At 38.3% G+C, this 23,698-nt stretch overlaps 1 protein-coding gene across 2 annotated transcripts in view; it reads right to left on the bottom strand.

Annotated features, from left to right (window-relative positions):
* Positions 1-20,724, bottom strand: part of UGGT2 (UDP-glucose glycoprotein glucosyltransferase 2) — a 164,129-nt gene extending 143,405 nt beyond the window's left edge. For both annotated transcript variants that reach the window (XM_027115971.1, XM_027115972.1), the window contains exons 1-5: positions 20,493-20,724; positions 15,645-15,727; positions 10,986-11,116; positions 10,409-10,521; positions 627-801 (exon numbers count right to left, since the gene is read on the bottom strand). In XM_027115971.1, the coding sequence (XP_026971772.1) occupies positions 627-801; positions 10,409-10,521; positions 10,986-11,116; positions 15,645-15,727; positions 20,493-20,644 (654 nt within the window). In that variant the 5' untranslated portion in view covers positions 20,645-20,724. The remainder of the gene's footprint in view (positions 1-626; positions 802-10,408; positions 10,522-10,985; positions 11,117-15,644; positions 15,728-20,492) is intronic.
* Between the last annotated feature and the right edge of the window lie 2,974 nt (positions 20,725-23,698).

Here is a 23,698-nt window from a genome sequence, read left to right as displayed (position 1 = left end):
GTGTGTGTGTGTGTGTGTGTGTGTGTGTGTGTGTGTGTGTGTGTGTGGAGGTGTTAAAGAAATAAAATTAGAGACAGCACAGTAATAAGTGCTACGAAGTCATTAAAACAGAATAATGTGATAGAGTGTGACTGCAACGAGAGCTCTGGAGACGGGGATAACACAACACATTTGATCTGAAACTTGCAAAAGAAAGTAATCAGCCTTTCAAACAAATAGGTTTGAGAGCATTCGCATACCAAGCTTAGCACTCTGAACTAATATATCCTATCAAAATACCAAGTAAATTAGACTTCCTCATCATAATACATTTTCATTCAAAATAACTACATTTATGAATCCTAGCAGATATTACCCATGCTATTGTTGTACGGTTTTGTTTTTTATCCAAGTTTTAAATCTGTTCCAAATATATTATAAAGGAAATATAAACATGATACTTCCAGAAAAGACACAGAATCTCAATATATTTTTCCACATAAAATTCACATGTGACAGTTGTGTTAATCAAAAAAAATCTTTAAATAACTATTCTAGGGGAAATTATCATGTAAAATCTAGTAAAGAAATTATTATAAAATGTATTTTTTATAGCCAAAATAATCTTGGACAAAACAAACACGTACCTGAACATAATGCCGAAGAACATAAAGAATTTCCCCATTTTGAGCTTTTTCAGACAACACCGTGTGAAATTTACGAAATGCTCTGGTACCCATTTCTGCATAGAGGATAATCACTGGTAAGTTCTCTTTGTTTGCAGGAAATTTGTGGTCTCCTTTATACAGATAAGGTCTCGGCCTAAAAAACAAAACACAAACAAGAACTGAAAGCAGAGCATATGAGAAACATATCGTGAAACTTTACAATTTTTACTTATCAAACTTATAGGAATGTATGTATATGCATTTGTGTGTGTGTCTGTGTGTATATATATATATACACACAGACACATACATAAAATCACAGAAAAAGAATTTAGACTTCCTGTGGTGACTCTGTGAACAGAACTTCTTAATGACAGAAAAGACAAAAAATAAATTTGGTTAGCCCAACACTGAATATTAAAAATATTTTATTTTCAATCAATGTTTGCTATCTTTAAAAATAAAATATAGGGCTTCCCTGGTGGCGCAGTGGTTGAGAGTCCGCCTGCCGATGCAGGGAACACAGGTTCGCGCCCCGGTCCGGGAAGATCCCACGTGCCGCGGAGCGGCTGGGCCCGTGAGCCATGGCTGCTGAGCCTGCACGTCCGGAGCGTGTGCTCCGCAACGGGAGAGGCCAAAACAGTGAGAGGCCCGCGTACTGCAAAAAAATAAAAAATAAAAAATAAAATAAAATAAAATATAAATGGCAACATATTTTTTGATGAAATAAAATTTATATTTTCTTCAATTAGAGGAATATAACCTTTCATTATAGCTCACATTCCCTGAAAATGGGCTCCAAATCTTTAAAAAACAAAGGTACTATGTCATGCAAAGATTATTAGTTCTTAATATGAATAACAACTCGTTAAATCCCGAAGGATAATCAAACAAACAGAGCAGTCCTATGGTCTGGCCCTACCATCATAAACAGACTTTGACATCTTATTTTCCAGGCACTATGCAAGATTCTTTATACATATTAGTAAATTCTATCTTCACAATGAAATTAATATTAGTATTAAAGATAAATGTTTTCAAATGTTGGTAATTGGAAAGGCTGCTAATGCTATTAGATAAATCTTGAGGTTGAATATAAAAGAAAAAAATTAGAAGAAATGAAATAGATTTTCCAGAGACAAAGGTAAAGGTTAATATAACGTTTGTTCATGAGTCTGTAATGGTGAGTGCCTTTTTTTTTTTTTTTTTGCGGAGCACAGGCTCCGGACGTGCAGGCCCAGCGGCCATGGCTCACAGGCCCAGCCACTCCGCGACACGCGGGATCCTCCCGTACCGGGGCACGAACCCGTGTCCCCTGCATCGGCAGGCGGACTCTCAACCACTGCGCCACAAGGGAAGCCCTGGTGAGTGCCTTCTTATACCCTAAAACACATACCTTTCAAAGTCTGCTTTTTTAATTAATTCAGGAATCACATGGATATATCATAGGTAATAAAAAATTATACTACATGTATGGAGAATTACTCCGTAAGAGGGAAAACAGCTTTTAAAAATCGACTAGATTACATTTAAAAATAGGAAATTACATTTCTTGAATTGACTAAGATTATAAAGGGAAGTCATACAAATTAGCATTAGTGAAAATGTTAGAAATGGAGTATGAAACATAACCAGCTTTCTGAAGAAAAATTTTGAAATATGTACCAATTTTAAATGCATACACTTATTTACCTTGTGATTCTAGTTCTAGAAATTTATCTAAGATAATATCAAGATAACAGTATAACGATACATGTACATAAAAATATATGTACATGGACATTCAACTACATATTGTTTATAATAGAGGAAAAATGTAAAATACCTTATATCTATCACAGGGGGTGGGATAATTAAATGTACTTGTTCAGTTAATCACAGTATTATTCATTTGATAAATATCTGAGCATCTACTATGTGTCAGGTGGAAATACAACACTATATAAATGGGTCCTGCTCCACAATGACAAAGCATAGACCTATATTTATATTTATTTATATGCAAGAAATGTAGGGATGTATAATTCAGTGGGGGAAGGTTCTAAGACATCCTTTATAGTACAATCCCATGTAGGTTTTTTAAAAAAGAATATATCTGCATGTGAATATATGTATTTAAAAAGAAAAAAATGTACCAAACTTAACAGAATTATGGGTCATTTTCCCTTTCTACTTTGTATTTTTTCTGAATTATTTGAATTTTTTAAATAATGACCACATATATTTTTAACTTTTAAAATGCAGCTTTTGTAAATCAACTATACTCCAATAAAATTTTTTTAAAAAGTAAAAATTAAAAAAAAATGCAGCTTTCCACTTTGGACAAAAAAAGGAGGGTAACACAGATTTGAAGTGGCATTTGGAGAGCAGACCTTAATGCTACATTTCCCAGAATCTCCAATGATATTTTCAAAGACACAGAAAAAAACGAAAACTCTTAATGAAGCTGAAAACTAATAATAACATTATACTATAATTTGGGAGTAAAACCCAGTAATTATAAAATCTATGCCGTTTAACTTAGAATCATAACTGATGTCTTCCTACTTAAAACATAATACGCCTTACCACTTGAAATACAACAATGTACTAGACAAAAAGAAAGATAGTGTAATTCTTTTTTCTCTCTACTTCCTGTTCCATGGTTCAAAGATCCACGGTCTGATTCCGCCCCAAACTTGACAGATATTACACTAAAATGTCATTTATTTATTTGGGAGAAAGTGACAGCAATTGTCACCGTCCTAAATGAGTATAACTTTCTCTCCTCCCCTGCCCCCAACAAGGAAATAAAAGGAGCTTTTTAGGAAATTGGGACAAGAATACCATATAGTAAAGAAAGATAACTTTGATGCCCTAAATGTGTTATGATTAAAAGAAAAAAAACCCACATTCCTAACTCAACCAAAGGCAAAATAAGAAACAATATGAATGCAAATGGTAATACATTAGAACAAAAAAAAGTATAATAAGTGTATCAGTTATTTCTTTAAAAAATATAAATCTAATCTGGAAAAACTGAAAGAAAATGAAAACTGAAGAAAACTTAGGAATGAGAAACATCTACAGAGAGGGAAAAAATTAAAATGTTCCCATTACTCTGTGTGTGTGTGTGTGTGTGTGTGTGTGTGTGTGTGTGTAAATACATTATTTGCTTAAATGAGAAAAAAAAACCACCATGGACCAATGTTGATAGTGTGACATAAACCAAGGATTATGTGCATAAGGTTCACAAAAAAGAAAAAAAAAGACTAACACTACATACATACATATATACATACACACATATACCACATATATAACAACTGAGTGTGTGTGTGTGTGTGTGTACATATAAAAGACACTATATATATCTATGTATACCCATTTAGTTTCTGTCAGGTTAGGGAATTGATTTTACCCCGCTTACAAGCTAATAAGTTTGCCTTTTGTTGTTTCATGGATCCTGGCAGAAGACAAACTCTTAGGTCAAAAACAAAGAACGTTACTACTCCTGGCACATAAGCAGCATGAGCATTATTTAGCATGTTTGCATCAGTTCCCTGTGGCCCCCGCATTCCGTTAGGGTGGAAATGGACCCACAAGAATGCTACACAAGAATGCTTAGCTGTACGCACCACAGCTAAGAAGCACTGAGTGCGGGGAGCCCCTCATCCTATAAGAAGCAGTAAACAACCTGCTGCTTGTCCCAGAGGCAGACATTAACTCATCCCTCAAAGTCACCTGCCGCACACAACCCTGAGAAATGGCCTGGGCACAGACCATTCAAGTCCTCACAGTCTTACCATACCCAGAAAGACACTCGGGGCTATGGCAGAATCCGCTCCCCCGCCCCCAATAATAAGAAAGCAACCGCTACCCCCAGTGAAAACATTCTGTGCCTGCTTTCTAGAAATACAAACATTTCATCCCAAAATGGCACGTGTCACTCCAGTTCCAAAATTGTTAAACTTGCACCTAGTAGCTGCAGCGTCAACCAGGCTGCTCAGGACATGGAAGTGTATATATACATTTGTATCATTAAGATTAAAAGAAGGCTGTCCAGCCCACATGTTTACACATGAATTTGGGGGAGGGAGGAATCTACGCTTAGGAGCTGCCACTGATGGGAGTCAGGCACAGGTCAGACCCAGGACTGGCCATGTTCACACAGCATGTAGAGGAATGACAGACCCCACAGCAGGTCAGATTGTCAGCCGCAGCTGCTGGCCAACTCAGGCAGACTGTATGACTATTTTGACAGGCTGCTGTGCTGGATCCAGGATCAAAGAAAACAATGTTTCCCCTTCCCACACCTTCAGAGCCTAAGGTCAGGTGCTGGACTTGCAGTTCTACCTCAGTAGCCATGGAATCAATGTGTCCCATCCTAATACCTACAGTTTTACCTATTTTCGAATCATCCTCTATTTATACCCACACCTTTCATCTGGAAGAATCAGGTTCAAGTGAGACAAGAGCATTTTTAAGAAACTTACAAAGACCCATTATAGGCCCCCAGCTAGGCCCCTGTGGTCACCGTAGAAAGACTTGGTAAGCAGTGGACTCAACCAACTGGTTATCTTCATGAGGTAGGACCACATCTTTCCAACAACACCATCCAGGGGGATAGACCAAAATTAAAGCTTGAATTCTTCAAGCCCCTTCTGGCTGGGCTACCACACGGAGGCCATACCAACCAGGATGATCTGAGGCTGCTGTTGACCGAAGGAAAGATACGTGACACCCAGCAATGGTCACGGTAGAATCCTGAACAAATCCATACAACCTCCTACCTCTTTCATCCTAACCATTTCACAGGAGGTGGCCAAGAGATGGAACCTTTCCGAGCATGGTCACATCCAGAGATCAAACGGCCTTACTAAAGCCTATGGATCAGAGGGTGAGAGAGGTACAGTCAAAACTTTTCGAATTAATTTCTGAGGAGGCCATTCTAGTATGCTCAGAAATCAGATGCCTGTGGGTGAGAGAACGTGGAATGTTCAGTGAATGCTTTTGACTACTGATCTAGTGTTGCTGGCCTCCGTGAAATAAGGTGCATAGCTGTCAGACTACAGATGATCTGGAAAGCCAGAAAAATAACAGTTTAGATCCAAGGGCTACAGTGGTGCGGCCAGAGTTGGCTGATTGGACTTAAGTAGCGAAACCATAACGTAAAGAAGTCTCAACAGGGATGAGGCACCAAAGGTGGCACCAAGAGCAGGGTCAAACATCTGACATAGTCAGTTTGCCAGAAGCAGGTGGAGGCCCAGTGCAATGCGGGCGCCTTTACCACAAGACAAAGAAACCATCTCTGGGCAGAGGTCACAGCCCAGTATGCTGTGGTAGATCTTACATCAGAAGCATGTAGTCCTTTATTGTGCTCCTGTCTATAATGGTGCATCTTCCACGCAGTGGTGGAGCCAGGTAGCAACGGCAGCAATTTGGATGCTGCAGTCTTGACATGCAGCTCGACTCCACTCAGACTCATTGGATAATGGGTGTGGACTGTGTGTATCTACAGAAGTAACCCAGACTGTCAGATGGGCAGGTGCAGCTTATTCTCACAGTGTACAGCCCCAAAGACTGGTGCCTCTAATCTGGTGGTCTTCGAGTGTCAGACCTCGAATTCTGCCCACTGAATGGACTGACCACATCTGCTTTCGGTTTTTCATAGCTGCAGCCTGGATGCACTGCAACAGCAGCCCTAAGTCACCACCAGACTGTAACTTAGCTGAGTGTATCAGTAACTTGATCCAGGCATTAAAGGAAACAATTGCGAATTGAGGGCCCCACTGAGTCAGAGATTTTACTTCAGGTAATGGAATGGGGCATTGGGTTTGTCCCAAAGGGGAGCTGCTGCCACTTCATCATGTAACCCTAAGATCACACAAGGTTTAAGTAACTCTTGAGTATACTATTTCCACTTGACCAGAGAGGCTCACTGACTCCCTTCTACCCTGTTAGTCATTGAATCCTAGTTGACCTGTGCCAAAATGTAAACATCATTGTAAACATTGTAAACAATGTAAACAAGACTGCCTGAGTCAGGTGTTCAGTTTCAACTAAAGCTCAGCAATTTTAAGTTTCTCTTTTTAAAAACGGGTATACTTGATGGCTGAGTCGGGCAGGTGGCGACATTGTACTTGGAAACTACCTCTCTGGGAATTCAAGCGGCCATTCGGTCTGTAACTGAAGTTGTGATTTCCCCCCTTCTCCTCCTGGGATTCTATGTTGAGTCTGCTGGACCACCTGGGAGTAGATAGTAGGTATGTAGTCTCCCAGTGAGAGTATCTCGCTTCAGACTTCATCAGCATTCGAAGTATATACACATACAATATCAACACCAGTTATAGATTTAGACGTGGGAGCCAAAACAATAAAAATAGAAGTGCAATGAATTGGTCGAGAGATCATGTTAATTCCCTTTCCCAGCATGAGCACCTTCCAAAGCCCACCAATTGAGTTTAGGTGCCTTTTCCGGTAAGAACAAAGATCAAACATCCTGTGTGAGGAGCCACAGTAGCAGTTATCAGAAGAAGACTGCTGTCATCCAGCCAGGAGCACAGGGAGTGCAGAATGGCGGAAGAGAGGGGAGCAGCAGCAAAGAAATGCAAGTGTTGAGCTTTTGTCTCCCCAACCCAGGGGGCCTTTGTCCTTCCTCTTTCAGAAAGCTATGCCTCTGTCAACATCCCACTCTTGTTTCTAAAACCGTCAAGAACTATAAAAGGTCTAAGGCTTGGTTTTAGCCTACTTACAGAGTAGTAAGTTAGGCTTTTGTCATTTTATGGGTTCTGGCAGAAGACCTGAGACTCCTGGGTCAAAGAGAAAGGACTTTTATTGCTCAAAGCATAGCAAGCAGCATGAGCATTATACTTGCTCCCCAAGTTCCACAAGGCGGGCTGTGGGACAAAATATGGAGCTAAATGGATACTACACAGTGGGTGTACGTTGCAGCTGAGGATCACCGTACTTGGGGAACCACAGTTTTATAACAAGCAGTAAACAAGTTCATTCTTCTTTCCAGAAAGAAACGTTACCTAGTTCCTCAAGGTTGCTCACTACAAACACAACCCTGAGAAATGGTTCAGGTATAGAGCAGGTCAGGTCTTGCATTTTTTACTGGTCAGACCAGGCGAGAACTCACAGCATCCATGGCAGGTTGCTCTCCCAAACGGCTTGATGTTAACCTTTTTTAATCTTAATTTTAGATTAACTATCTAAATATTAAATATTTAACTTTAATATTAGTTTCTCTAAGAAAATTATAACATCAGACATCAGATGCCAGAAAACAGTAACAATAATAAACTTTAAAAGTTACCAGACTTCCCTGTTGGTGCAGTGGTTAAGAATCCACCTGCCAACACAGGGGACGCGGATTCGATCCCTGGTCCGGGAAGATCACAAATGCCGCGAAGCAACTAAGCCCGTGTGCCACAACTACTGAGCCTGTGCTCTAGAGCCTGCAAGCCACAACTACTGAGCCCACGTGCCACAACTACTGAAGGCTGCGTGCCTAGAGCCCGTGCTCCGCAACAAGAGAAGCCATCGCACAGCAACGAAGAGTAGCCCCCCACTCACCGCAACTACAGAAAGCCTGTGCACAGCAACGAACACCCAGTGCAGCCAAAAATAAATAAATAAATAAAATTAAATTAAAAAATAAAGTTACCAAAGTTAACTTTAAAAAATGCACTAGGAAAAGAAAAACACATTAGGGCTGACAATTTCATAGTCTATTCATGCTTTAGAGAAATAGGTAATTGCTATGCTACACCAATTCTTACAGAATGACATGGCTGCCTAATTCACTATATGAAGCTAGAATAACATTAAAAAATGGCATAAATAGTTTAAATAATAGCTAATCTCATTAAAGTAGAAAAATGAATCTTAATAAAGATACAAGCAATCTTACTTCAACAAAAATTAAGATAATCCCACACCATTAACAAATAGTCCTCCCTAGAAATGAAAAGGTGTAATAGTTTAAAATATACTACCATAACACACAGTACGTCCAAAGAGAAAAACTTCGAATTAATCTTAATAGATGCAAAACAACTGATAAAACAAGTTATTTCTGATTTTAAAAACACAGTAAATTATAAAACTTTAAAGTTTTAAAAGAAGGAATGAACAGAAAACGTACTATGTTATCTGTTGAGAGATTCGACATAATAAACATTTAAATTCTTTTAAAATTAACTAATAGGTTTAATATAATTCTAATTAAAACCCAACCAAGGCTTTTTCAGGAGGCAATTTGGTAGGAGAAAAAGGACTCTAATGTTAGTTTGAAAGCATTAACAAGCGCAAAGAGCTAAGAAATTCTGGAGGATAAAAAAGCAGCCATGAAGAGGAAACTGTCCTGTGAGGTACCGGAATAAATCGTAAAGCAATAAATACTAACAACATGGTACTGTTACAAGAAACATAACAGTATAGAACAAAGTTATAAAATAGACCATAATATAAATATAATGAATATAATAACTGACTAGCCACCTGAGGGGAAAAAGATCTGACTGGATCCTTGCCTTCCTAAGAAAATAAACTATAGATAGTTTAAAAGTTTAAGGTGAAACAAAAACTTTAAGAAAGCCACTGGGAAATATTAGTAAAATCTCTCACTCAGGTTTGGGAAAAACTGTGTAAGTATAAAAACATACATACATAAAGGACAAATTTGGCTACGTAAAAATAAAAGCTTCTCTATATTAAAATTAATATAAATATTAGAAAAAGTTTCCGACAAATAAAAGAAGTTACTGTTTAATATATAAAGAACTCCTTCAAAAATAGAGAAACAACTTTAAAACTTCTTAAAGTATAAACAATCAGGCAGTAAAACATATACTGGCAGGCATTACTCTGTAAAAATCACTACTAAATTAATAATCTCCTTCCTACTTCTCATATTCATTTGTATTAAATACTTGGAAGAAGAAAAAGGTTTTGAATAATGCATTATAAAAAAGCAATTCTATACTACTGTTTTTGTTATTAATTTTTTACTCCCAAGGTATACATTCAGTTTCTATTTAAAGAGATATAGCTTAGATAAATCCACAGCTTTGTATGTTTACAGGCATACCTCACTTTATTGTGCTTTGCTTCACTGTGCTTCACAGATATTTCATTTTTAACACATTGAAGATTTTTGGCAATGGTGTCCAGCAAGTCTATGGTCACCATTTTTCCAACAGCATCTGCTCACTTCCTGTCTCTGTGTCACATTTTTGTAATTCTTGCAATATTTCACACTCTCCACCAGCAAAAAGATTGACTCACTGAAGGCTCAGATGATGGTTAGCAGTTTTTAGCAATAATGTATTTTAAAATTAAGGTATACATTTTTTTAGACATAATGCTGTTGGGCACTCAACAGACTACTGGGTAGTGTAGACGTAACTTTTATATGCACTGAGCTACAAAAAAATGTGTGTCAATTATTGCAGTATTCACTTTATTGAGGTGGTCTGGAAGTGAACCCACAATATCTTTGAGGTCTGCCTGTATTTGCAAAAACAACTTACGTTACATAAAATACATCTCTCATATATTTTACAGTATTTTGGTATTCTAAAGTCAACAGCTAATCAAGATAGAATATTGGAAGTACTTATATACTTTAGAGAAGGATTTAGATATATTGAGAGCACATTCTTTAATATACAATGTCTTGGAATATTAAAATCTTTTATTATAAGAAGTTTCTATTTCACCCCTCATCTCTTTTTATAAACCACTTCTTTCACTATGGCCGATCATTAATTTACCTTGAAGTAGCCTTCTTCAACAGCTTTTTAATCTCATTAACTTTACACGTGTGTTTCTCGTGGATAACCACAAATGCATCACAGCCATCTGGTGGAGGCTCGTCAGCTGCAATCTAAGATTTCAAAGATTACACTTAGCTACAGTAGTTGATAATTACAATATCATTTTTAAAACTTACACATTATTTTGATTAAAATAGCTTACCAACTATTAAGTTATTGCTCTAATTAAAGTAAAAATACATAGAATAAAACATTTTAGCAAAATCAACTGTACAGGAGGAAAACATGCTTTGAAATTGTTGAAAACATCCCATTAAGTTAAAATTGTCACTACAGTTCACTTCACTGGTGATTAGTCTTCGTAACTGCCTTATCCCAAATAACTACAAAATTACCTAAAATACTCAATTATACTATAAACGATGGTAACAATGAAAATATAATCGATGATAGGCTATGGAACCAGGTATTACAAGTTTGGAGATTTTTAGCTAAAGATATTCACATTAAGATACATGTATGTACATTGCTAGCATGCTTCTTTGTCAAATATAGTTTGGGTATTTTTACATACCTGTTGAAACATCTGAATAGTTGGAGAGTATGCCCTTATAGAGAAAGCAAACTTTAAGAGATTGATATGTAAATTGTCTAAAAACTGTCCAGCTTTCCTCAGGATTAAGTTGTAATAAGAATAATCTGATTCTACAAAAAGAATTCAAAAGAAAAGGATGTTAGTATTTTGTATTCAACACATTGGCACATCTCTCACTGTATAGCTAATTAAATTGATGTCATATTTTAAGTTTGGAATAGAAGATGTTAGAGCAAAAGGGAAAATCAAGATCTCCAGTTTATTATTCATTTTTATCTTCCAGTGAAGTCCAGGCAATCAATACAAGTCCAGATGAAAATAATCTTGCCATTAAAATCTATTTGGGGGCTTCCCTGGTGGCGCAGTGGTTGAGAGTCCGCCTGCCGATGCAGGGGACATGGGTTCGTGCCCCGGTCTGGGAAGATCCCACATGCCGTGGAGCGGCTGGGCCCGTAAGCCATGGCCACTGAGGCTGTGCGTCCGGAGCCTGTGCTCCGCAACGGGAGAGGCCACAACAGTGAGAGGCCCGCGTATCGCAAACAAAAAAAAAAAAAAAAAAAAAAATCTATTTGGAAGATGCCAACATAGACCAATTCACTCCAAGGTTGTAGAGTTATAATACGTAGATAAGATATAGGCCCTACTTAACAAGTTAAGAGGAGACTAAGAATAGCAAAGGACTCTATACCATCCCTAGATCAATTCTCAAACAGTAATTAAAAATTATCTGTATAATTATTTGTTTAATGCTGTCCTTCCCATTAAGCTATAAACCGTTAAGGCGAGAATCTTTTCTAGCCTTTCAGTTATGCCTTTCCACTCTTGGCACACAAAACAGGCATCTAATGCATTTCTGGAATTAATATTTAAGAAGTGAATAGACCTCTTCATTCTAGGCCAATAATACTTTCCTAATCCAGTGATTTCAAAGAGTCATCATATGAGAGTAGGTGTGCTCATTCACTTCTACTTTAACAAACTATAGGTGATTTTCTCAGGAAGTTACGGTGAGTTTCCCCCCAAGAATCAAAAAGTAAGGCAAGACTTGCCTTCAATAGTAAAAAGCAACACAAAAGCCATTACAGAAGAGATGTTACCTTAAAAATGGATCTTAAAAAAGACATAATAGCTATAGGGTCAACAAAACAGTCAAAATTAATGCAATAATATAACAAAAACAAAGACTACATCAGTCAAAAGGACATTGGTTTTACATGAAAACAGAGAAGAGGGTCAACAGAAACAAATGTGAGTAGTGCCTGACCACAGACACCAAGATTTGTCAAGGTCACTGTTAAGGTTGTCTCTAATGTAGTCATGGATATAGGATTCAGGGGTTACAGAAAGTAAGCCTATGTATTTTTAGGCTTAACTTGCAAGATAATCATGGATGCACTGGACTATTTTAGCTAATGTTTAAAAATAACTAAATCCATGCTTACCAACTAACCTGCTGATAATGATTTTGCCCTTTCCATTTCTTTCACCTTTCACTTGTTTTTTTACCTATTGGCATTTAATATACATAAATCACTCTCATCTTTAAAAAAAAAAAAAAAGCGGCAGCAGTACATGATGAGTCACGTACTGATTCATCTTATTTGCTTTATAGTCAATCTTAAAGACTTAACAATAGTTATCTCCACTTCCTCAACCTACTGTAGTTTTTATTACTATACCAGTAAAAGTGCTCTCAAAGTCACCACTAATTTTTCTTTTGTTAAATCTTAGTATTTATATTACTTGGTTCTTCTCTAGTATTTGATAATGTCTATCACTTAGCACTTAATATTCCCCTGGCTTTCATGACATCACACTTTCTAGGTTTTCACCCACCTCCACTGGTGCTCCCTAGTCTCTATTGCAGGTTATTCCTCTGGTTATCTCTTAAATACTGGTGTTCTTTATTTTCTTCTCATTCTATCTCTTTTCCCTATAACTGCAATTACCTTCTTGATATTGATAATCCCCAAATTCTACCTTTTAGCTTGGATTTTTTTTTTTTTCACCTAAATCTCTCACTTACATCAGCTTATTGGATATCCTCACTTGGATATTCCACAAGCATTTCAAATGTGACACGTCCAGATGGCAATCTTCCTACCCCAAACCTGGTTCTCAATTATAAGTAACTGAGTTAGAAATGTCATAGCATTTTCTAAAAATCTTTCCATTAAAATATGCGAGCAACTTTACTTGTGTAGAAACCATTAAAATCTTGAAGGACTTTGAGAATGAGATTTTTATATGCTGAGAACATGGCGAAGGGGAAATAAATAGGGGCTCTGGAGTCAGATAAACCTTGCTTGATATTTCTGATTCACCACACAAAACTACAAAGGTTAGCTAATATCATGCCACTCGAATCTTGAGACATCAATAAATATATAACTCTGTGGCAGACCCATACAAAATGATTTAAAAACAAGCAATTCAATGTTTAAAAGGTCTGAATATGCTGGCCCGTAATGTAAACTGTCCTCACGAAATGGCAGGAAAACTAGCACCTGAATTCAAAGAGTTAATGTTCAACTTTTACAATTTTTTTTAGGCAAGTACATCACTGAAATTATTTTTCAGTGGAGAGAATTTAGAGGGTCTCATGGAGATTCAACAACCTAGAAAATTACAAGGATTCTAAATGTTTCCTCTAGGATAATGCCTTGAAAACAAATTCAGTAAAATCTGATAGCTTGTGTCATATTTAATTCCTTATATATACCGTTTCTTCCTACGCCTAACAAGGTCAGCATTGAGGCAGCAATATGCATTTGGCTCTCACCATTATGAACAGGTTCAACAGAATTATAGTTTTGTGTTAGTAATTCTTATTTAATACACTTCATTTTAGGTTCAACCCTGAAACACATACACCTCCTATGCTTAAAGTAGAGTTTAGGTACTCCTGAGCTTATATTCCAACTTGTTGATGATCTGCCACCAGTTTGTCCAGACATGCTGTTTTATTTAGGTATAAAATATGCTGACAAATTTGAACTTAAAGGGTTCAAAATTTATAAGAGTAATTTTCAAGATTGCTTCTGCAATGAAAATGGCACCAAATAAGGCCATAAAGCATGTACTGAGAACAACAGGTTTGGGAAAGGTACAGTCAGGATTTTAGGTGAGAGCCAGGAAATCTGGTGTTGGATCTTTTAACTCTCATGAAAACCTGACATATTAATCTAGCTTATTTTTACCTCAAATACCAAAAGTAAAATCACCAGGACAAGTACAAAACCAACGAACAACAATCACCCATTGCTTTCCAAGTAGACTCCTAAGTGGTCACAGTTTCTCCACGTAATCTATTCCTGTGGTGTCTTCTGCCCGTCTCCTTTCCCTACGACCTCGTTAAATCCTATCATCCAAAACTCCACTCCAGCATTCACCACTGAAAAGGCTGTCCTGCTCTCTCTGAAATACTGACGGGTGCCTCTTAACGCACGTCCGGGTTATACCTATCCCTCCCCATTAAAGTTCTGATCACCTAATAATACATGTAGCTGTTCTGCTGTCTCTATCATATTATAAGTTCTGGAGAACACAGATCACTTTTATTCATCTTTGTATTCTCAGTATCTAAAGCAGTGCATACTGTCTCTCGTGACTCAAATCATGATTAATGAATAATGAAGCTTTTCAGTAAAAGTTTTTTCAAAGAGCAAATTACTTGTTTTTAGAAATATTTCAGTTTAAAATATCATTAAAGTCATGTCTGCTCCCTTTATCTTAAATCTATCTCATAAAATCATAAAACTGTTGAACTTCAAAGCCACTTAAGCCAAACAGGCTCTAGTAAATGAACACTTAAAACATTCAAAACCATTGTTCATCTTACATTTACACTGAGGAATAAAATCATAAACTATTTAATCACCGTAGTAAGAAGTTTTCTCTAAGTTAAAAGGCTAAAGAATCGCCTCTTGAGAGATTCCATGTTAATATCATTTATTCTATTCTCTGTAGAGATAGGAAACTAACCTTTTTCTTTAACCTTTCTTTATAATAATTAGTAATTAACCTTTTAGCCTCTGCCGTGAAAACCTAATATCAGCATCTGATCTTCCTTAAGAAACACATTAATAAACATTAGTTCATTCTAAGAATATATGTATGTATGCATAGATATATACTCTCATATATATTAAAAAAAGTAGGAATAACTAAGTCCATTTTCTAAATAATGAAATGAAAGCACACAGGTCACCTAACTCAATAAGAGCAAGTATTAAAAATCTCTCTAAGAGTTCAGGAGTAAACGTATTCTGGCAAAAAAATTTTAGTATTACTAGATGCAAAACTAATACTATTTCAAAGAAATCTAGGTAAAAAGAAAACCATAATTCAACCATTTCTATTCCTGCTTGATTATAATGAAATATCCAAACACTGCTAGTCATATGAGTTTTTGTATAACAAAGTATTAGAGCCTTATATTTTTGGAAATGGATGCTTGGAATAGTTTCCATTAAAACATTTTTTCAAATTTAATATTCAGACTTACTAACCCAATTAAGCATTTACACTTAAACTTTACCATTAAAAACAATAAACAAAAAAAACAATAAACATATCTAATATAGGCACATAAATATTGATACATATCTTGAAAGTTGAAATATGTACATCACCTACCTGTTTGTTTATAAATTGCTAATTCTTGTACAGTTTCCAAAAACTGCCAAAATTTTTCATTACTTTCTTCTGCCATAAATTCACTATTAAAAAAAATAAAAGTAATCAGTTAATCGATGGAAATAAAAAATGGTTTCAATACTATATTTTAGAGCCAAATTACAACTTCTGGTAAAAACAAAAACCTCCTCAAATAAAAGTCACTGATTTCCATTTACTATAATGCAAAAAGAGAACAAATTGATGATTCTTCCCTGAGGTATCATTCTTAACTACAAGCATATAATCACGACTGGAAAAGACTACATGAGGAATTACTTTTGGCTTTTCCTCTTTATTAGCTACAGCTAAAAAATGGATAATTTATTTTGTCTTCATGTGAAATGCCACTGAGAAGTATAATTTAACGGCAATAAAGAGAGTGTTATATAAAAGTAAAAAGTTAAAAAATAGACTGCCTATTTTTCACAACCAAAACCTGGTTTTATAAACATTTTTTAAAAGTCATATTATCGATTATTTTCATTTAGCTACGTATTTGTGTAGACAATATTTTTATTATTTAAAACAGAAAATATCTTAATCAACAAATTAACAGAAAATTGGTGTATTGCATTAGGTCTTTGGTCTTGAAGCCCAAAGAAACTTCCATTTATCCACAGAGTGTAAGTAATAATAAAAAAAAAAATAGCCAAAGCAATATAAAGCCTTTTGGAAATAATGGAATAAGTGAAAGATTATTCAGTCCTGTATGAAACAAACTGCAAGACAACGAAAACAAGTAGATTTAACTATTTAAACCAGAAGAGACACAACCACCAAACAGACAGTACAGACTTTGTTACTGCCCACCTTATCTTTCTTTTTAGCCTCAGTAAACCTAAACTGATGCTTAATATAAACGGGAAGTATTGAGGACATCTAGACACACGCAGAGTGATAAATTCTTGTGAGTCTGAGATGGTCACTACAGGGGGAAAAGGAGGTGAAAAGGAGAAAAACTGATTAATTCATCAACAGAAACAGGACAGACATAGGGATTTAAAGCAATAAGCAACTTCAAAGCAACTCTTGCTATTAATGGTGTCCAACTCAATGGCATTGAAACAAACAAACAAACAGGCTAAAAGCAGAGGAAACTATGGGGACTACTAAATAGGATGTGACCTGAAAAGGGCAGGGATGGTACAAAACCTTGAGAAAAGTAGAGCGCAACACTTATTCCCTAACTGACTTGACCAAACAACTACTGACATGCTCATTTATTGTGCATTCACAGGTAAAAGACTTCTTCCATATGGCAGAATTTATACATATGAGTAAATATCATCAGATGTCTCAAATCTCATCGTGTGAATTATCTAAACTATGTATGAGTGAGGCCCTGTACGATCCATCCAGAGGCAAACTTCTTCTCCACGCGTGGACCTGTAGAAATAAAAAATTATATGCTTCCAAAATGCAGTGGTGAGATAGGCGTTCCAAATCCCAAAGACAGATATTCCAATTCCAAAAGGGAGAAAGTAGAGAGTAGAGGAGTCATCAATCCCAAGCAAGTTCGAATTGCAGCACAAGATTCTGTTAGGTTTTTAAGACTTGAGCATAACTCTCCATGGCTTATTGCTCCACCCTCTGTGCTGCCTGCCATGGCTTTGCCCTCAGTGTCATTCTCCCTTTTCCTTGAAGTGTAGCACACATTTGCAGCCATGTAGTTCTATCAGCCAACTTCCTGCCTATAGAATTTTGGAAGTCTGGCAGCCTTCTCTCATTTCATCCTGTCTCTGTCCCTTTTGATCCAAGCAGGCAGTGTTTCTATTGATGCAACAATCAAAATCCTTAGGGTTCTTCTATGTATCTCACCAGGGTCATGCCATTACACAAGGATTCTCCCCAGATCCTTCTCCTGGATAAGCCCCTCTTTATTCCTGGCATCTGCCGAGATAGCTGAGTGGATCCACAAGTCGCACACCTAATCTATACAACAAAAGATATCCAGCCACACATTTGGCCTTCTTTACAGAGCATGCATTCCCAACACCGAGTTTCCTAATTTTAGCAACCTTTGCAATCTGGATAGGCTGAGAGCCTCCCAAATTACCAAAGGCTGCTTCCTTTTTCTTTAACAGTTCCTTTTTCAATTTCTCTCTTTCCTCTTGCATTTTACAGCAACAAGGAGAAACCAGATGATACTTTGCTTGGAAATCCTTTAACACTTTGCTTGGAAATCCTCTTAACTATCCAAGTTCATCGCTTACATGTTCTGCTTCGCACACAACTGTAGAATCTAATTCAGCTAGATTTCTGCCTATATAACAAGGGTCATCTTTCTTTATTTCCAATAACACATCCCTCAGTTCCTTCTAAGCCCTTGCCAAAAGTGCCTTTAATGTTCATATTTCTACCAACATTTTATTCATAATCATGTAAGTATTCTCTAAGATGACAGAAGCTTTTTCCTATCATGCTTCACGCTTTCTTCTAAGTCCTTAACAGAATCGCCTTTAATGTCCGTATTTATGCCAACAGTCTCTTCAAGGCAATCTAGGCTTTTTCTACGTTTCTCCAAACTCTTCCAGCTCCTTCCAGATTCAACAGGTATTTCTACATTTTTAAGTATTTAGGTATTACAGCAGTATCCCCACTTCAAGGTACAAAATCAAATTAGTTTCCTATTGCTGCTGTAATAAATTACCAAAAATTTGGTGACTTAAAGCAACAGAAACTGTCTCACAGTTCTGGAAAAGTCCAAAATCAAGGTATTGGTAGGGTTACACTCCCTCCAAGGGCTCTGCACAGCAAAGGAAATCATTAACAAGATGAAAAAGCAACTACTGAATGGGAGAAAATATCTGAACACCATATATCTGATAAGGGGTTAATAATCAAAATACGTAAAGAACTCATACAACTCAATAGAAAAAAAAAAATACCAAACAATCCAATTAAAAACTGGACAGAATTTGAATAGACATTTTTCTAAAGAAGACATACAAATGCTAACAGGTACATGAAAAGGTGCTCAACATCCCTAATCATCAGAAATATGCAAATCAAAACCACAGTGAGATATCACCTCACACCTGTTAGAATATGGCTATTATCAAAAAGACAAGAGATAGGGCTTCCCAGGTGGCGCAGTGGTTGAGAGTCCGTCTGCCGATGCAGGGGACGTGAGTTCGTGCCCCGGTCTGGGAAGATCCCACATGCCGGGGAGCGGCTGGGTCCGTAAGCCATGGCCGCTGAGTCTGCGCGTCCGGAGGCTGTGCTCCGCAACGGGAGAGGCAACAACAGTGAGAGGCCCGCGTACCGCAAAAAAAAAAAAAAAAAAAAAAAGACAAGAGATAACAAGTGCTGGAGAGGATGTGGAGAAAAAGGAACCCTTGTTTACTGTTGTGGGGAATGTAAACTGGTGCAGCCACTATGGAAAATAGTATGGAGGTTCGTCAAAAATTTTTAAAAGCAACTATCACATGATCCAGCAATTCCACTTCTGGGTATTTATGCAAAGGAAGTGAAAACACTATGACTGGAAAAAATGTAAGCACTCCTATGTTCAGTGCAGCATTATTTACAGTGGCCAAGATATGGAAACAACCTAAGAATCCACTGAATGATGAATGAATACAAAAAATGTCGTACACACACACGAATATCATTCAGCCATAAGAAAGGAAATCCTGCTATTTGTGAGAACGCAGACGGACCTGAGGGCATTTTGCTCAGTGAAATAACAGAACAAATACCCTATGAAATCTTAAAACACACATAAAAACAATAAACAAATGAGCTCATATACAGAGAACAGACTGGGTGCCAGAAGCAGGAATGCAGGTGAAATGGGTGAAGGTGGTCAAAGAGTACAAATTTTCTTCTACAAAATAAATAGGTCATGGGGATGTAATGTACAGCATGATGACTATAGTTTTAATACTGTCCTGTAGATTGCAAAGCTGCCAAGAAAGACCTTAAAAGTTCTCATCACAAGAAAAGAAACTTTTGTAACTACGTGTGGTGACAGACGTTAACTGTACTTAGGTGGTGATCATTTCACAACATGTAAATACATCAGATCATTATGTTGTACACCTGAAACTAATACGCTACATCAATTATAGCTCAATTTAAAAATCTGTTTTAGTATCAATATCTTACACATGTAATGTCACGTAGGGCGACAAAGACTCTTTTTAGAACCAAAACCTGTTGCTTTGGTGAACTACAAATGCAACCGGCATTAAAACTTCATGCCGGTTAAAAAAAGAAAAAACTTTCAAATTTTGTTTAACTCCTGGAATACTAAGAGCAAAATTCAGTAGCTCCAAGTTTTGTTTCTCCACAATAAATGAAACCTTATGCACTAAACCCAGTGAATGAGATTCAGAAATAAGTAATGGCTTTGCGAAGCTGTCTTCTCCGCAGGAAGCCTAGGAGCTGACCGAATAATGTTATCATCTTGAAACCAGGTGCTTCAAATACCGGTTCCTAAAAAGAACTGCCTACATCAATTGAAGAGCTTGCATTAACGCCACAGTCTACCTCCCATTCTTCCTTTCCTCTTTCGTAAACGCTAAGAAAATCCAAACGAATTAAACAAAGTTTTAAAACCCGTGGATGAGGCAAAGTACGAAGGCGGGGGAAAGAAATTGCAAATGAGTGCGACGCACAGGGTAGCAGGGGAGGAGGTGATGCTCTGGGGGTCAAAGCACCAGCGGCGGTGCAAGAAGCTGACTGCCGGCGAGCTAAGAGACGGCGTCCCAGGCGCCGTCGGGGTCCCGGACGCCGGTGCGTCCCGGACCCCCCGGACCCTCCCTCCGCGCCGGCTCGGCAGACAGTCCGGCCCGCACTCACCTGGCCTCCAGCAGCAGCGGGGTCTCCGGCCACTTCGCGGCCAAGTTGGCAGTCACCGCCTTGGACGCGGAGGCGGTCCGCGCGCCGAGCAGCGAAAGCCAGAGTGCGGTGGAGCCCAGGAGCAGCCGCACCACGTCGCCGGCCTTCGCCATGGCGCGGAGGAGGAAGCGCGATCCCCCCGGACCCGGCGCCCACAGCCCACAGCTACTAAGCTACCCCCGGCTCCTCCCGCAGCGCGGCCGCCCACTTCCGGTGGAGGGAGCACGAGTCCGTTACTCGGACCGGGGCCTGGCTTGGGCCGAGCGCATGCGCCGAGCGCTCTGGCGCAGTCCCTTGAGCCGCAGAGGTCTGAGCCCTGAGCCACGTAGGTGCGGGCGGCGCCGGAATGCGGAGTGTGGCTGATGCTCCCGCGGGTCCAGAACTGGGACCTCCGGTTCTCGGACAGAGGCTCTGGGGCACGCGGCCAAGAGACTGAAGTGGGATTTTGGCCGACTAAGGCTGGCTGGAGATGGCAAAATCTGGAAGCGAAGGCACGAACCAGCGTGGTTATCATCCACATTGCACAGGCGGAAAAAGGCCTATCAAGTTCAAATACCTACCTCGTGGGATTCTCAAATTTTATTGCATATTCGAGTCACCTGGTCGATCTTTTAAAAAGTCCTATGCCGAGACCACACCACGCACCAATTACAGGGCAATATCTGGGGGTGAGATTCAGGCATCAATAGTATTTAATCCGCCCTTCCCCCCAGGTGCTTCGAGTATGCGAAAACCAGTGACATCACCTGGAGGGCTTGTTAAAACCCAGGATGCTGGGCCTCATCCCGGTGTTTCTGATTAAGTAGGTTTGGTGTGGGGGCTGATAATTTGCATTTCACATCCATCAAGTTCCCAGGTGATGCTGATACTGCTGGCTGGGAATTATGCTTTTAGCCTTTGTTCTCAAAAGTGGTCCACAGACCAGAAGCTTCAGCATCACCGGGGAGCTTATTAGAAATGCAGAATCTCAAGCCCCACCCCAGCCCTACTGACTCCAAGCCCCTAGATTAACAGGCACCCCACGTGATAGCTTTGCTCGTTAAAGTTTTGAGAAGAGCTGTTTTAGAAGGTTACAGGTGAAAATGCGTAGAAAAGTGATAGTTGTTTTTGTCATTATCAGCCAAAATGACACAGCTGTGATTGGGTCTCGATTTCATCCAAGGACTGTCTGACCCGAAAACTCATCAGGTTCAAAAACAAAACCTTGGAACAGAGTTAACTGGTTTTCCAGTACATATGACTCATCAACTCAAAATACTCCGTTTTATTTAACTGGGCAGTGGTGAAGCCTCAAGATTCTGGCTGCTAGTCAGGAATGATTCTTTTTCTATTCAGAAGAGAGGAAATTTATTGTAAATATTAAAATATATGGTAAAGAGACGCAGCAGGCGGGGAAACTAGTTTAGGGGATGCACTGATCTATTCCTTTTTTTCCCCCATGACTCCCTTGCTCTGTAGGGAATCTGGGTCTCTCCAAGTTGCTGAAACATGACCACTACACTTTTTCTTTTCCCCTCATTTGCTTAGTAAGTATATACCTTTTCTTGGAAGACCTTGCTCTGGAAATTCTACTCAGGTCTCACTTCCTGAGGTTAGCCTTCCTTTCCTGATGGCTCCCACTTGGTATGATCTATCCCTCCTTTAAATTCCCATAAGCTCTTGATTTTAACTGTCATAAACCACTTATAATTCTCACTTTAGAATTTGAACACAGTGCTTATTTATTCTACTAGAGATGATATATTCCCTGAGGGCTCATGCCTTATTCATTTTTAGCATCCCTTGCAGTACCTAGCACAGTACGTTACTGAGGCTCAATAAATATTGAAGAGCCCTTGTTTTATGGATTGGTAGGCAGCGATCTAATGCAGATGAGTAAGGAGCTTCATTTCTATGCATAGAGCATAAGAAAGAACATATTATGAATCCTTCACAGGTATGTACTTTAATTAACTCCTCATTTCCACTTATTTTTGGAGTGAATTTTTGACTGAGCTTGTGGGATGAAGGAAATAAACTATTAGCAGTGAATGTTTTAAATGTCAGCATATCTGATGGGTTGATTTGCCATTTAAAAAGTCACATGCAATACACTATTAAAGGACACTACTAAAACGTATATTATTATACATTCCAGTACATTTGAGTTCAGAATAGTGAGGAATACATTTCTCTTTTAAATATAATGAAATTAATCTAATGCAGGGCTATTTGTTTACATAATTATTATACATTTTAGCTTATATAGTATTTTTCTAGAAATTTAAATGGGTTTGAAATATTCCTCAGACTGGGCATCCCTGGGCATAATCCTCTACTGCAGAACAAAAGAAAGAGTAGGACTGAATGATATTTAAGTGTTGGAAGAAGTCACTGAGCGGACATGACCACAGGCTGACCCTTGAGCAGAACCTGGGCCATCAGAGACTCCTTACTCCCTCTTTGGAATGTACATTTCACTCACGGCTTCTGCACTAGGAACCACTTCAAGGAAGCAGCCTGAGAGAATAATGTTATTGAGACCATCTGGACTGTATACATGCCTGAGCCCCATTAAGACCTCTATATGAACTTTTAAGATTCTGGCGGGTGGGTGCAGAGCTCTATTATTCTTGTAGCCCCCTATAACAAGCCTCGTGTGTAAGTTTCCCTTGCTGATGAAAACTGCCACCTGCCAACCTGGAGTAATCTTCCTAATTCTCTGGTCTCTCTTTGCCATCTGTATGTGGGGGGCGGATTCTAATTTCACCTGGGGAACTCCTGAGGCTGTGAACTAACATTAAGGTCTCTTCTATATGTCATTTCTAAGGACAGATAGAAAAACTAAAATGCAAAAATTAAGTGACTCAGTAAAAGTCACTCAAGTTAGTGGAGCAACAAAGTATTCCAACCTCTATTATCCATAATCCTTTGGCACAGATTGGCTGTGAACTGAATGTAGTTCAGGGACACAATTGCACTTTAATATTTCTTAGCAAAATGTTATTCAAAGTTATTCACATCGGGATAATATGAATGGAAATTGATGAGGATAGCAGTTTTCACTGTATGTGGAAGAAGTGATTAATGAATGCTTTATAATAAGAATATTGTGTTTAATAGAATAAATCATCCTGAATTATTTTTAGGCACAGCATAGACTATTTAATGAGAATAGTGGTTACTGT

This window comes from Aethalodelphis obliquidens, unplaced genomic scaffold (genome assembly GCF_003676395.1).
Source record: "Aethalodelphis obliquidens isolate GAN/ISIS:26980383/991018 unplaced genomic scaffold, ASM367639v1 scaffold15, whole genome shotgun sequence".
Taxonomy (NCBI): Eukaryota; Metazoa; Chordata; class Mammalia; order Artiodactyla; family Delphinidae; genus Aethalodelphis; species Aethalodelphis obliquidens.
Note: the sequence above shows the minus strand (reverse complement) of the source record. Positions and strands in the feature narration are given on the sequence as shown.